The sequence below is a fragment of the Adiantum capillus-veneris genome, chromosome 6, assembly GCF_014529385.1.
Source record: "Adiantum capillus-veneris isolate H3 chromosome 6, ASM1452938v2, whole genome shotgun sequence".
NCBI lineage: Eukaryota > Viridiplantae > Streptophyta > Polypodiopsida > Polypodiales > Pteridaceae > Adiantum > Adiantum capillus-veneris.
In genome coordinates, this window is record NC_140936.1 from 64,174,103 (window position 1) to 64,185,687 (window position 11,585).

The window sequence follows — 11,585 nt, forward strand, 5'->3', positions numbered from 1 at the left end:
TTGAAGTGTTGAAGGAGCAGGTCCAGATGGCTCATCAAACATAGCTACGGAGCCCAAGATATTGGAGTTTGAAGGTGCAGTGCATTGCAGATCTGAGCCGGATAGGGCATATGGATCCAGGTGATCCAAGCTAGTTTGGAGTTGTGAGAGTGTAGAGATTTATTTATGGAGCCGGTTGGTCTTTTGAAATCGGCAATCTGAGTCCCGAGTGTCAAGTTATTAGCAGTCAAAGTGTTGTCGGGGGCCAGGTTGGTGCCGGGTTGGTCTCATTGGTAGATATGCCATCTAATGATTTTGGAGCTATGCCAGGGACAATATGCATTCTATGCATTGTATGGAGCTAACAAGAATTGACTACTCATTAGAATGAGTTTTGGACTGCCAGTTATGTCCGGTCAAAGTCGGGGTGCGGTTGCTCAAGTTTGGCTACAACTGATTTTCTCATGTTTTTTATGGCCTTGCTTGGAGGTCTTCCGAGATTCCGAATGAGGCAGGGGTTATGCGGATTGAAGCCAAAAGCAAGAAGTTTTCGGCCGGGCTTTGCGGATTGGGAATCTAACTACCAGGTGGCGGTTGGCAAGCAATGCAAAAACAATTGCAATGCTTGGGGGTTTTTTTTGGAAAAGAGGCTCGAAATTTTTTGAGGCTTGAGGGACCATGGAGCCACTGCGTGCCACGTGGTGCAAAAAAGCTCCCACATGCATGGATGAGGTGTTGTATGCGAGGGGATAAGGGCTCGGCCGATACGTCATATGAGAGTGTGAGGGCGTGAGAGAGCTCTCCCTCGTGCTCGGCGATGGCAGTCCTGGCGGTGGCACTGTTTTGGCTCTACGCGGTGGCGCATGGGGCGGAATCGGCCCTCTTTTGGAGGCGCAATGGGTGGCGTTTGATGGTGGCTAGCCAAGGGCATTGTTGTGGCGCACAATGGTGATGTTCCAAGCGCCCTTTAGGAGGTGTGTTTCGGCGTGCTAGTTGGCCGCCCCCTTTTGAAGCATAAAGTCAACCCCCCACACTAGCGATATCGCTAGTGCTCGGGAGGAGGGGATGTTTCCCACGGCAACATACAATGTGTGAGAGAGAGGGCCCAGGGCCAATCAAAGTGAAAGAGAGGCAGAGAGAGAGTTCAAGGATTGCTAAAAGGGGGTGCCATATGCCAAAGGGGCCAAAGGGCGGGTTCAAAGGGCGAGTGAAGCAGCCAGATCAAGTGAGTTGTCCCCCATGCAAGTGTTTCTAAAGAGAAGTAGGCCAAGTGTATGCTATGCACAAAAAAAAAACTATAATGAGCTAGCAGTTCAATGCATGAGCTGGGGAGCTCCCTTTTTTCCTTTTTTTGGCCTTAGCTAACCCCTATAAAAGGAGATGTATGTGATTTTCAAAGGGCTTTTTTGCCAGGAGGATTTTCTGAAGGTCTACAAGCCTGTGTGTGGAAGTTTGCCATTGGAGTTGCAAAATTGATTGTAGTATCTCCTTGCTCAATAGTACTAATCCTTTGCCTCACTTTATTGTGTCGCTTCTCCCCATACCATTCCTTTTCTCTTGCTCTTTGTGTTCATGTCAATGCTTGCGGAGGTGTGGGCCCACAGCATATAGTGTGTTGCAAAGAGGACAAAATTGGGATGTTGTGTGAATTGGGAAGGGTGAGTTGAGCTGTCGAGGTGAATTTGTGTTGAGTGGTGTTTTGCAGATCAGAAGATTGTTGTTTTGTGTGCAAAGGTGGTTCTGTTAGTGCAAATTAGCCAATTTGAAGTGTTATCTGAGAAGTTAGGGGTCCTGTGAATAGCGTGAGCTATAGGGAGGCATTGTACTGTGTGTTGGGTGTGTTCCTCATTCCCCTCTCCATCTTCTGGTGCCCCCACTGAGGACCAGCTGATTTCTAGTCGGTTATGATCAAAGAAGGTTGTTTCCATCAAGGAGAGATGGCAACGTGCAGTTATGGACCAATTTTCACCGGAGAAGAAGATCCAGAGGAGTGGATGGCCGATTTTGACTTGTATATGCTATCACTGCATATGCCAAATGAAGATAGCAAGATGCAAATGATTCTGCTATACTGATGCGGGGAAGAGCAAAGACATGGTTCTATGCCCTTGAAGGGGAGCCAAGACTTATGTGGCCGGCATTGCGAGCCCGTTTTCTGAATAATCTTTGTAAAGAGGTGTCCCTTCTCGATCTAGATACAAAATTGAAGACTTTAAGGCAAGATGTGAGCGAGGAGTTCGGTGTTTTCCTCAGCCGCTTTGAGGAATGTTGGAGAGACTTTGCAGTTGCCATGCAATTGGCTAATGGTGATGAGTACTTTAAATTGGAAAATTTATGGCTTGTTTGCATCCCAAAGTTCGTGAAAAGGTGGATTTTGAGAGCCCCGAGAATTACAACGGACCTGTCGCTATTGCACGGGCAAAGAGCTGGAAAATTAAAAAGAAGATTGAGCAAGGTGCATTGGGATACAAAGTAATGGTTCCCAATCCTACCTCAAGTCCGAGGGAAGAAGTTCAAGTGGAGAACCAGCTGACTCGAGGGGTGGCAACCATTCCTCAACAATGGATACACATAGTTCAAGATTTATCTAAGTAGATGCAGGAATTGCGTTGAAGTGTTATGGACAGAGGTCAGGCAAGGACAGGAAGGGGCAGGGCTAGGCAATTGCACGGCAGGTGTTATAATTACGGAGAGGAGGGCCACTATGCTCTAGATTTACCTCATCCATCGAGGGAAAGGGGCAGTATGTATCCTCTATTTTCTTGAGGCAGGGGTCAGGTGTAGTTTCATGGTCAAAGGGAGCAGCAGGCAGTCAAAAACCAAGTATAGGCAGCTCCGTTAGGTAATGATGAAGTGAAAAGGGTTAATATTATTGGTGTTGACAAGCAGGAGGTCAATATTATGGCCAACAAAACCGCAAGAGGTGAAAGAGATACCGAGACGAAAGTGAAACAAAAGCAAGGAAGGGAAAAGAGAAGGTGAACAAAGGTCAAGAGTAGCCAGAGCCATGCGAGGAAGACAAAAGATTACATAGAAGTATTTTCAATTGGGGCACGATAATCGTGAATACAACCTGGTAAGAGATGTTCAAAATCAGAAAGCTAACATCACTTTTGGTAGCTGCTTGCATTAAACCCTAAATTAAGGAGGCAATGGTCACCCAATGTCAGCACGAGACTTCCCCAAGTAAGAGGAGACGTGTATGCGATACAGAATCCAGCCTTGAGGTGGAGAGTCCGATCAATGTGCTTCTAGTGGTGGAAGTTTTTCTTGAAAAGAAGAATCATGCGCAAGCATATATTGATGGTGGGGCCCAGGTCTGTGTGATCACCGAATCTGCTATGAGGGATATTGGTATTAAAGTTGTCGTTAGATCCAATGTGCAACTGAGAACAGCCACCATGCCAAAGCTCGATGTTTGGGAGTGGGGCATGATGTGAAGGTAAAGGTCATGGGAATTGAATGCTTAATTGATTTTTTTATCATGAAAGCAGGTGAGAATGATTATCCAATTATATTGGGGAGGCCGTGGTTGTTGGCAATTGCGGCCAAGCAAGATTGGAAAAAGGGGGGTATTTACCCTACCAGATAAAGAGAATGGAGAGCATATCGTGCTTGACCTGAAGACTAGGGAGAGCCACTTTTATCCAGAAGCAAGGGGTGATAACAAAGATTCCAGCACGAGTTACAAATATGAAACTGAGTTGACTTATGATGATGAAGTGTCCACCAGTGTTGAAGAGAAAGAGAGTGATGAAGAATAATTGAAGCTAGATACAGATTTCGTTGGGGTCACCATAGATTCCACCAGTGCATGCAAGTAAAGGTATGCAAGCTCCAGTTTGTAGTCTAAATGTTAAAGAGGCAAGGTGCACATTTAACCAAGCACGAGAAAGAAGGCTTTATGGATCTATGTGTGCATCCTATCCCAATTTATTTGTGACTGAGTATAAGGATCTGAGAGTAGCTAAAGGAATGGAGCATCGGATCCTACTTAAAGATGGGTACATGACAAAATCACAGAAGCTAAGGAGGTTGGGAGATATTCAAAAGGAGCCTCTATGGCAAGAGATCAACAAGTTTCTTGAGGCAGGTATTATCTATCCAATAAAAGACCTTGTGGGTTTTCCCTATTGTCATTACTCCAAAGAAGAATGGGAAGTGGTAGGTATGTGTAGACTATAAGTCCTTGAATGCTGCAACCAAGCGGAACCACTACCCCTTGCCATTTCAAGACAAGATTCTAAACCAGGTTGCTAGACACGAGTGCTATTCTATCATGGATGGCTTTTCGGTGTATTTTCAGATTGGTATTGCTTTTGAGGATCAGTTGAAGACCACCTTCATATCTCCATGGGGGTGCGTTGCCTACCGCAGGATGCCTTTTTCACTGGTGAATGTGTATGCTACATTTCAAGACTGGATGAACAAAGTGTTCGGACCATACTTTGGTAAGTTTATCATAGTTTTTATGGATGATATTGGCTATTGTAGTTCCAAGGTAGAACATCTGTCCAAGTTGAAGCTATGCTCTCAAAGGCTAGATGAAGAAGGAGGGTAGTTGAACCCAAAGAAGTGCAAATTGGCACAACCGTGGGCTTAGTTGTTGGGCCATGTAGTCTCACAGAATGGTATAGAAGTAGATCCAGAGAAAGTGAAGGCTTTGGTTCTTAGGAGCCTCCCACCAATGCAACAGGGTTGGCACCATTTGTGCATAAGTTAAAGTATCTGTCACATTTCTTTTGGATGTTGTCTCAATATGTTTATCCTCTTCATAAGAGGGCTCAACATGTACATGGATTTCAATGGGATGATGAAGCTCAAGAAGCGTTTGACAAAGTGAAGGGTATTCTATGTCAGCTACCCACCCATGGTATGCCCTCCCAACCAAGAGGACAGCTTCTATGTTGCTATGACGTAGGTATTGTGGCCATTGGAGCAGTATTGTTACAGAAGGTGGGGAGAAGTTACGAGCCTATTTTCTTTGAGAGCAGGGTAATAAGTCCAGGGGAGACTACCTATACAAAAGTGGAGCAGTGGGCGATGGCTTTAGTCTTTGCCTATAGGAAGTTCAAAGTGTATTTTATCGTCCATAAATTTTATGTGTTGACAGCTAACAATCTTTTGCCTGAAGTGGTGCTAGACTTGAATCCAGGGAAGCGGATCATGAAGTGGGTAATAGAGCTCCAGGAGTTTGAGTTTGAGTTTGAGTTCAAAGTAGATCACATGAGTCGGTCTCATCTGGTGGATATTCTATTCAACAAAGAGGTAGAATTACCAGTTTATCCAAGGGCAGTGCAAGAGGAGGACAAAGAGGAGCAAGACTTGGAAGGGACCTTCACTATGTGGTTTGATGGCACTTGCAGAAGGGTAACACAAAAAGCGGGTGGAGGTGTGGTCATCCAAGATCCACATGACACAGTCATTTTTTCAAAAGCTTACGACTTGAAAGAGGTGCATACCAACAATGAGGCGGAGTATCTTACGTTACATTTGGGTCTAAAGCAGTGCATTGAGTTTGTCATATCAAGGTTAGTAGTAAAAGGCGATGCTCTGTTGGTTATCAAATAACTTTTGGGCCAATGGCAGGTAAAGAGGGATTCTCTCAAGAATTGGTTTTTTCTAAAAAGAAGCTATTGAAGTTTTTTGAAGAGGGTGCAATTTAAACATGTTAGAAGGGAAAAAAACTATGAGGTAGATCAATTGGCTAGCAGTTGCGTTCAAACTCATCTGTCGAGTTTCTATGTGGCACCGGCTACTTATGCATGTAGGGAAATTTTAAAAGACATTGATGATTTCTTGAGCACAGGTCAATGTTCTGGAGGGCTTTCCAAGCTACAAAAGAGGAGGGTTGTTCAAAGAGCTCAAAAGTTCACTATGGTAGGGGAAGATCTTATGATGCATGGTTGAGATGGAGTGTTACGCTAAATCCTTTACAAAGAGAAGATTGGTATGGTGTTGGAGGAGTGCCACAAAGAGAGCGAACATCAAGGTAAGGACCAGGTTTTGTTTTGTATTTTAAGAAGCGGGTTTTGGTGGCCTTCTGTTGTGCGAGATGTGCACTATTGGTGCAAGACATGCCATCAGTGCCAAGTAATGGGTGAAAGAAGATTGGTAGCCGAGCAGAAAAAGGAGCTATCATAGCACATTATGCCTTTGAAAAGTGGGGTTTGGATGCTATCGGTCCATTGCCCAAGTCAACCAGTGGTAAAAAGTATATTGTGGTGGCCATAGACTATCTCACTAGATGGGTTAAGGCTAAAGCAATAAAAGAGGTAAACGGTCATATTGTTGCCCAGTTTGTTTTTGATTGCATGTGCTGCCGTTTTAGGGTACCCTGGGTACTCATATCTAATTGAGTACAAGGATTCAGAAGTAAGTTGGTGCGTGCACTAGGGGAAAAGCTGGGTATTCAACATCGGTTTTCATCTCCATACCATCCACAGTGCAATGGTTTGGTTGAAAGTGCCAATGGGCAGATAGTCATAATGCTTACTAAGTACATCTACAAGCAGGTTGAAGAGTGGGAGTCTAACCTTGACAAATGTTTGTGGGCTTACAAGACTTCTTATAAAGTGGCTACCAACTTTACTCCTTATGAGTTGGTCTATGGCAAGGAAGTAGTATTGCCCATGCATGTGCAGTTAGGAGCGCTCAAAGGTTTGTGGCGGGTTGATAAAGCTCATCAAGATGTTCTGCAGGATAAGATGACGATTCTTGAAACTTTAAAGATGGATCATGAAACGGTAGTGGATTTCTATGTGAAGCAGCAGGAGAAAAGAGTGGCAAAGTGAAGGAGTACGAGCGGAAGTGCGATGCGAGAGAGAGTGCGAGAAGAAGAGCACGACGATATGGTGAACTCGCTCTACTGTAATGTGTAGAGCATAGTGAGTTCTTATTAGGTTTTTAAAAAAGAATATGTGTACATACCTGGCGGCCCGCCCACTTACCTGGGCGACCACATTGGGCTTTATACCCCAACAACCTCCCACTTAAAGTCCAATGTGGTACTTTAAGTGTGAGAGAAGCTACTATACAAGCTAATATACAAGAGATGTAGAGAAGTGATGTACTACCCTACACCTAACTGCTTGCGAAAATGCGCAAAGCTCTCTGAGGGAATTCCTTTTGTAAGTAGATCAGCAGGATTTTCTGTGGTGTGAACTTTGACAAGCTGAAGTTGCTTATCCTTGAGCATTTCCCTGATGAAATGATACTTCACATCCACATGCTTTGTCTTTGAGTGATAAACTGGATTGCGAGCCAATTGTATAGCACTTTGACTATCACAATATAACACAGGCATCTCTTCTTTGATTCCCAAATCTGTTACTAGTCGATTAAGCCAAATTGATTCTTTGCATGCCTCTGATGCTGCAACATATTCAGCCTCTGTAGTAGACTGAGTAACACAATCTTGTAATCTAGAACGCCATGATACTGCTCCACGAGCCAATGTAAAGACATACCTTGACGTAGACCTTCGGTTGTCTAAGTCACCTGCATAATCTGAGTCTATAAAACCATTTACAATTAGCTCCTGACTCCCATAGCATATACGCATACTCTTTGTAGCTTTCAGGTATCTCAATATTCCTTTCACTGCCTCCCAATGTTTCTTGCCTGGGTTTGACATGTATCGACTTACTACTCCCACTGCAAATGCAATGTCTGGGCGAGTAGAAATCATTGCATACATCAAACTACCCACTGCAGATGCATATGGAATCTTATCCATTTCAGCCTGTTCTTCCTTAGACACAGGACAATCTTGTTTGCTAAGTTTCACATATGGTGGCACTGGAACACTCAATGCCTTTCCCTTCTCCATATTGAAACGTTGCAAAAACTTGTCAATATACTCTGTTTGAGATAACCAAATCAACTTCTTTGATCTATCTCTCTCAATGCGCATACCAAGTATATGACTTGCCTCACCCATGTCTTTCATGTCAAAGCTGAAATTTCTTCCAAGTGCTTGCCAGCAATCAACATGTCATCCACATACAAAATAAGGATCAGCCAACTCCCATCCTTAGCCTTCTTTGTATATAGACAGTGATCGAACTCACTACGTTTGTAGCCTTGAGAAAGCATAAACTTGTGGAATTTATGGTACCATGCCCTCGGTGATTGTTTTAAGCCATAAAGACTCTTTAACAACTGGCATACCCAATCTTCCTTTCCTTTCTCAACAAACCCTTCTCGCTGCTGCATGTAAATTTCCATATCTAAATCACCATGCAAGAACGTTGTCTTGACATCCATTTGGTGCAACACCAAATCTAATATGGCAACCAATGCAAGAAATCATCTCAATGTAGTCATCTTGACCACCGGAGAGAAGACTTCATCAAAGTCAATGCCTTGTTCTTGCTTAAAGCCCTTGGAAACAAGCCTTGCTTTGTACTTTGGGTGACTATCATGAGCGGTGATCTTATACCTGTAAACCCATTTACAAGGTAGAGCCTTTTTGCCCCGTGGTAATTTAACTAGCTTCCATGTCTGGTTTTTATGCAGAGCTGTCATCTCTGACTGCATGGCCAATTGCCAATTCCCGGAGTCCTTCATTTGCACTGCTTCCTTGTAACATGAAGGCTCATTGCAATCAGTCAACATGACATAGTTCATAGATGGAACAAAACTATCACGAGGTCGCGTGACACGTCCAGATCTACGTACAATAGGTGGCTCAGGCTCAGCCACAACCTGTGGTTCCACTCTATCCTGTCCTTGCTCCTCTTGAGCCCTGACATTTTGTCTTGCACGTGCAGGTCCATCTTCTTGGAAGACAACTCTTCTAATCTCCTCAACCCTCTCTGGTTTAGAATGATATTTGGATTCATTAAAGTGAACATCATTGCTGCGGACAACCTTTCTGGATTCGGGATCCCAAAGTCTGTACCCCATCTCACTAGAATTACCATAGCCTAGAAAGATGCACTTTCTACTCTTTGGCTCAAGTTTGTTCCTAAATTCCTTTGGAACGTGAGTATATGCCTCACAGCCAAAGACTCTGAGATGCCTGTATGAGGGCATTTTGCCTTATCATACCATCTCTGCCACTGAATCCTTCTGCAAAACCTTGCTAGGAGATCTATTTACAAGATGAACAGCTGTTGATACAGCTTCAACCCAAAACCCATTTGGCAGATGTGCATTAGACAACATACTTCTGACCTTCTCTTGTATGGTCCTATTCATCCTCTCAGCAACACCATTTTGAGGCGGATTGTAAGGAGCAGTAAGTTCACGTTATATACCTTTTGACTCACAAAAGTCCTGAAAGGCCTTTGAAACATACTCTCCACCATTGTCAGTGCGTAAGCATTTAAGCTTCTTGCCACTCTGATTCTCCACAAGTGTTACAAACGTTTTGAAAACACTAAACGCTTCATCCTTCTGCTTGAGAAAGTAAACCCATACTTTCCTTGAGTAATCATCTATAAATGTCATAAAGTAAGAAGCTCCCCCTAGAGATAGGTTAGGCATAGGTCCACACAAATCACTATGAACAAGTGCCAACTGTGTATCTCTTCTACTGCTTCTATGCTTATGTGGCTGCTGTGTTTGCTTACCATACAGACAATGTTCACAGAATTCAAAATCATTAAATGAAAAGCCAGGCAAATAACCATAACGAGACAAGATTTCCATTCCCTTCTTGGACATATGTCCTAACCGGCTATGCCACAAAGAAACGTTCGGCTGCTCGGTTACATTGATTACATTTTTAGAGACATTTGATACATAAATCATGTAAAGTCCTCCAGACTTTACTCCATGTGCTACTGTCATAGAACCCTTGGATATCTTCCACATGTTCTGTCCAAAAGTGGTGACGTAGCCAGCATCATCAAGTAAACCTGTGTTGATCAAGCTCTTTGTAATTGCGGGAACATGTCTCACATTCTTCAGCGTGAAAGAAGAGCCATTCTGAAACTTCAATTGAACATCTCCAACACCTAAGATCTCACATGTCTGCCCATTGCCTAGCCGAACATGATCTTTAGTGGTCACATAAGAAGTAAACCACTCCTTGTTTGGAGATACATGAAGTGATGCCCCTGAGTCTATAATCCAGTCACTCAGTGCATTTCCATCAGATGCTGTAAGAAGAGCTGAGTCCATTGTATTCTTCAAGAAGTAGATGTCTCCTGACACTAGACTATCATCCTCTGCAACAGTGTTTGTCACATTTATTTCTTGAATCTTCACTGAGGACTTGTTCTTCTCACCATGGTCTTCAGCTTTCTCTTTGCCTTTTTCTGCTTTCCATTCTCTGCAGTCTCTTTTCATGTGACCCTTCTTGCCACAATGGTAGCATTCTATGTCACTGTTGCCTTTAGCACTGCGGGACTTGCTACGAGACTGATTCCTCTTTCCATCTTTGTACTTTTCTTTGGTCCTTCCCCTGACAACTAAGGCTATTCCTTTGCCTTTGTCCATTGTCTTTCTATTGGTTTCTTCAGTAAGCAGACTTCCTTCTACACCTGCTATGTTCAAACCATCTAGAGGTGCAGAATTACTCAAAGCTGTGCGAAAAGTGTCCCAACTTTTCGGCAATGTGATCAAGAGGAACATAGCTCTAGCAGGTTCATCAAACTTGACACCTTGAGCTGACAACTGACTATATTGTGTTGAATTCATTCAGATGATTGGACATAGGTGTCCCTTCTTTCATCTTCAAGTCAACAAGCTTCTTAAGCCAGTATACCTGTGAAGCTGCACTCTACTTCTCATAAAGATCAGTCAGCTTTAACCATGCTTGATAAGCCGACATCTCGTTTGCTACATTGAAGTAAACGCTTTCTGCCAAAGTCAGCATAATGGTAGAAAGTGCCAATTCATCCATTTCGCTCCATTTATCTTCGTCCATATCTTCTGGTTTTATCCCCTTGATCTTTATAGGTTTTATCTTCTTCTTTTGTACCAACACGTGCCAAATCTGCTTCTTCCACAATGGGAAATTGGTTCCATCCAGCTTCTTGATATTGTAAAGAGCAATGTCCTGTGATCCAGCCATAGCTACGCTTCACAGTATTTTACTTTTCTGGGAAAAATTCGGCAGAGTTTCCCCTGTAAACTGACCTCTGAACCAATATCAACCTGCCAAATGAACCAAGAAAGCTTCAGATTCTGCAGAAATTTTGGCAGAGTCTCCTTTGTAAAATGGCTTTGGTGTACTAAAAACAGACCAAAAAACAGCTCAAAAAACACTGTCTCTCTGACACTGTAAGCTGCGGGTAAACCTGTCCTGCACCTGTACTGTCTCTCATTGTCCTGTCACTGTCCTATAAACATAGACTGTGACAATGCCTCAATGGCAGTAAAGCAAAGATGCAATCCCAACCGTCTAACTCACAGTCAATACATCCTAGCTGCCTATCTAAGGATGGTCGAGGGATCGCTCCAAGACCTGTATCACCGAAAGGATCTCAACATTCGAGAATCCCCCAGCTCAATAAAACCTCACTCGACCCTCAACAAAGGCTGCAGTAAATCTGACAGTACATAGACTTCCCACAAAGTCATACATCCACAAATTTTCCACTATATGCTGTAACCGCTGCGGCGGTTGTTTGCTGCGTGACTCACAGCCAGCA

The 11,585-nt window shown here is 43.5% G+C and overlaps 1 protein-coding gene across 1 annotated transcript; it reads left to right on the forward strand.

Moving 5' to 3' along the window:
• The first annotated feature begins 3,891 nt into the window (after positions 1–3,891).
• LOC147455622 (uncharacterized) lies at positions 3,892–6,773 on the forward strand. The gene is made up of 6 exons (XM_086513734.1): positions 3,892–4,143; positions 4,286–4,480; positions 4,654–5,510; positions 5,789–5,971; positions 6,279–6,354; positions 6,681–6,773. The coding sequence occupies exons 1-6, from the start codon at positions 3,892–3,894 to the stop codon at positions 6,771–6,773; spliced, it is 1,656 nt and encodes a 551-aa protein (XP_086369860.1).
• Positions 6,774–11,585: the final 4,812 nt, after the last annotated feature.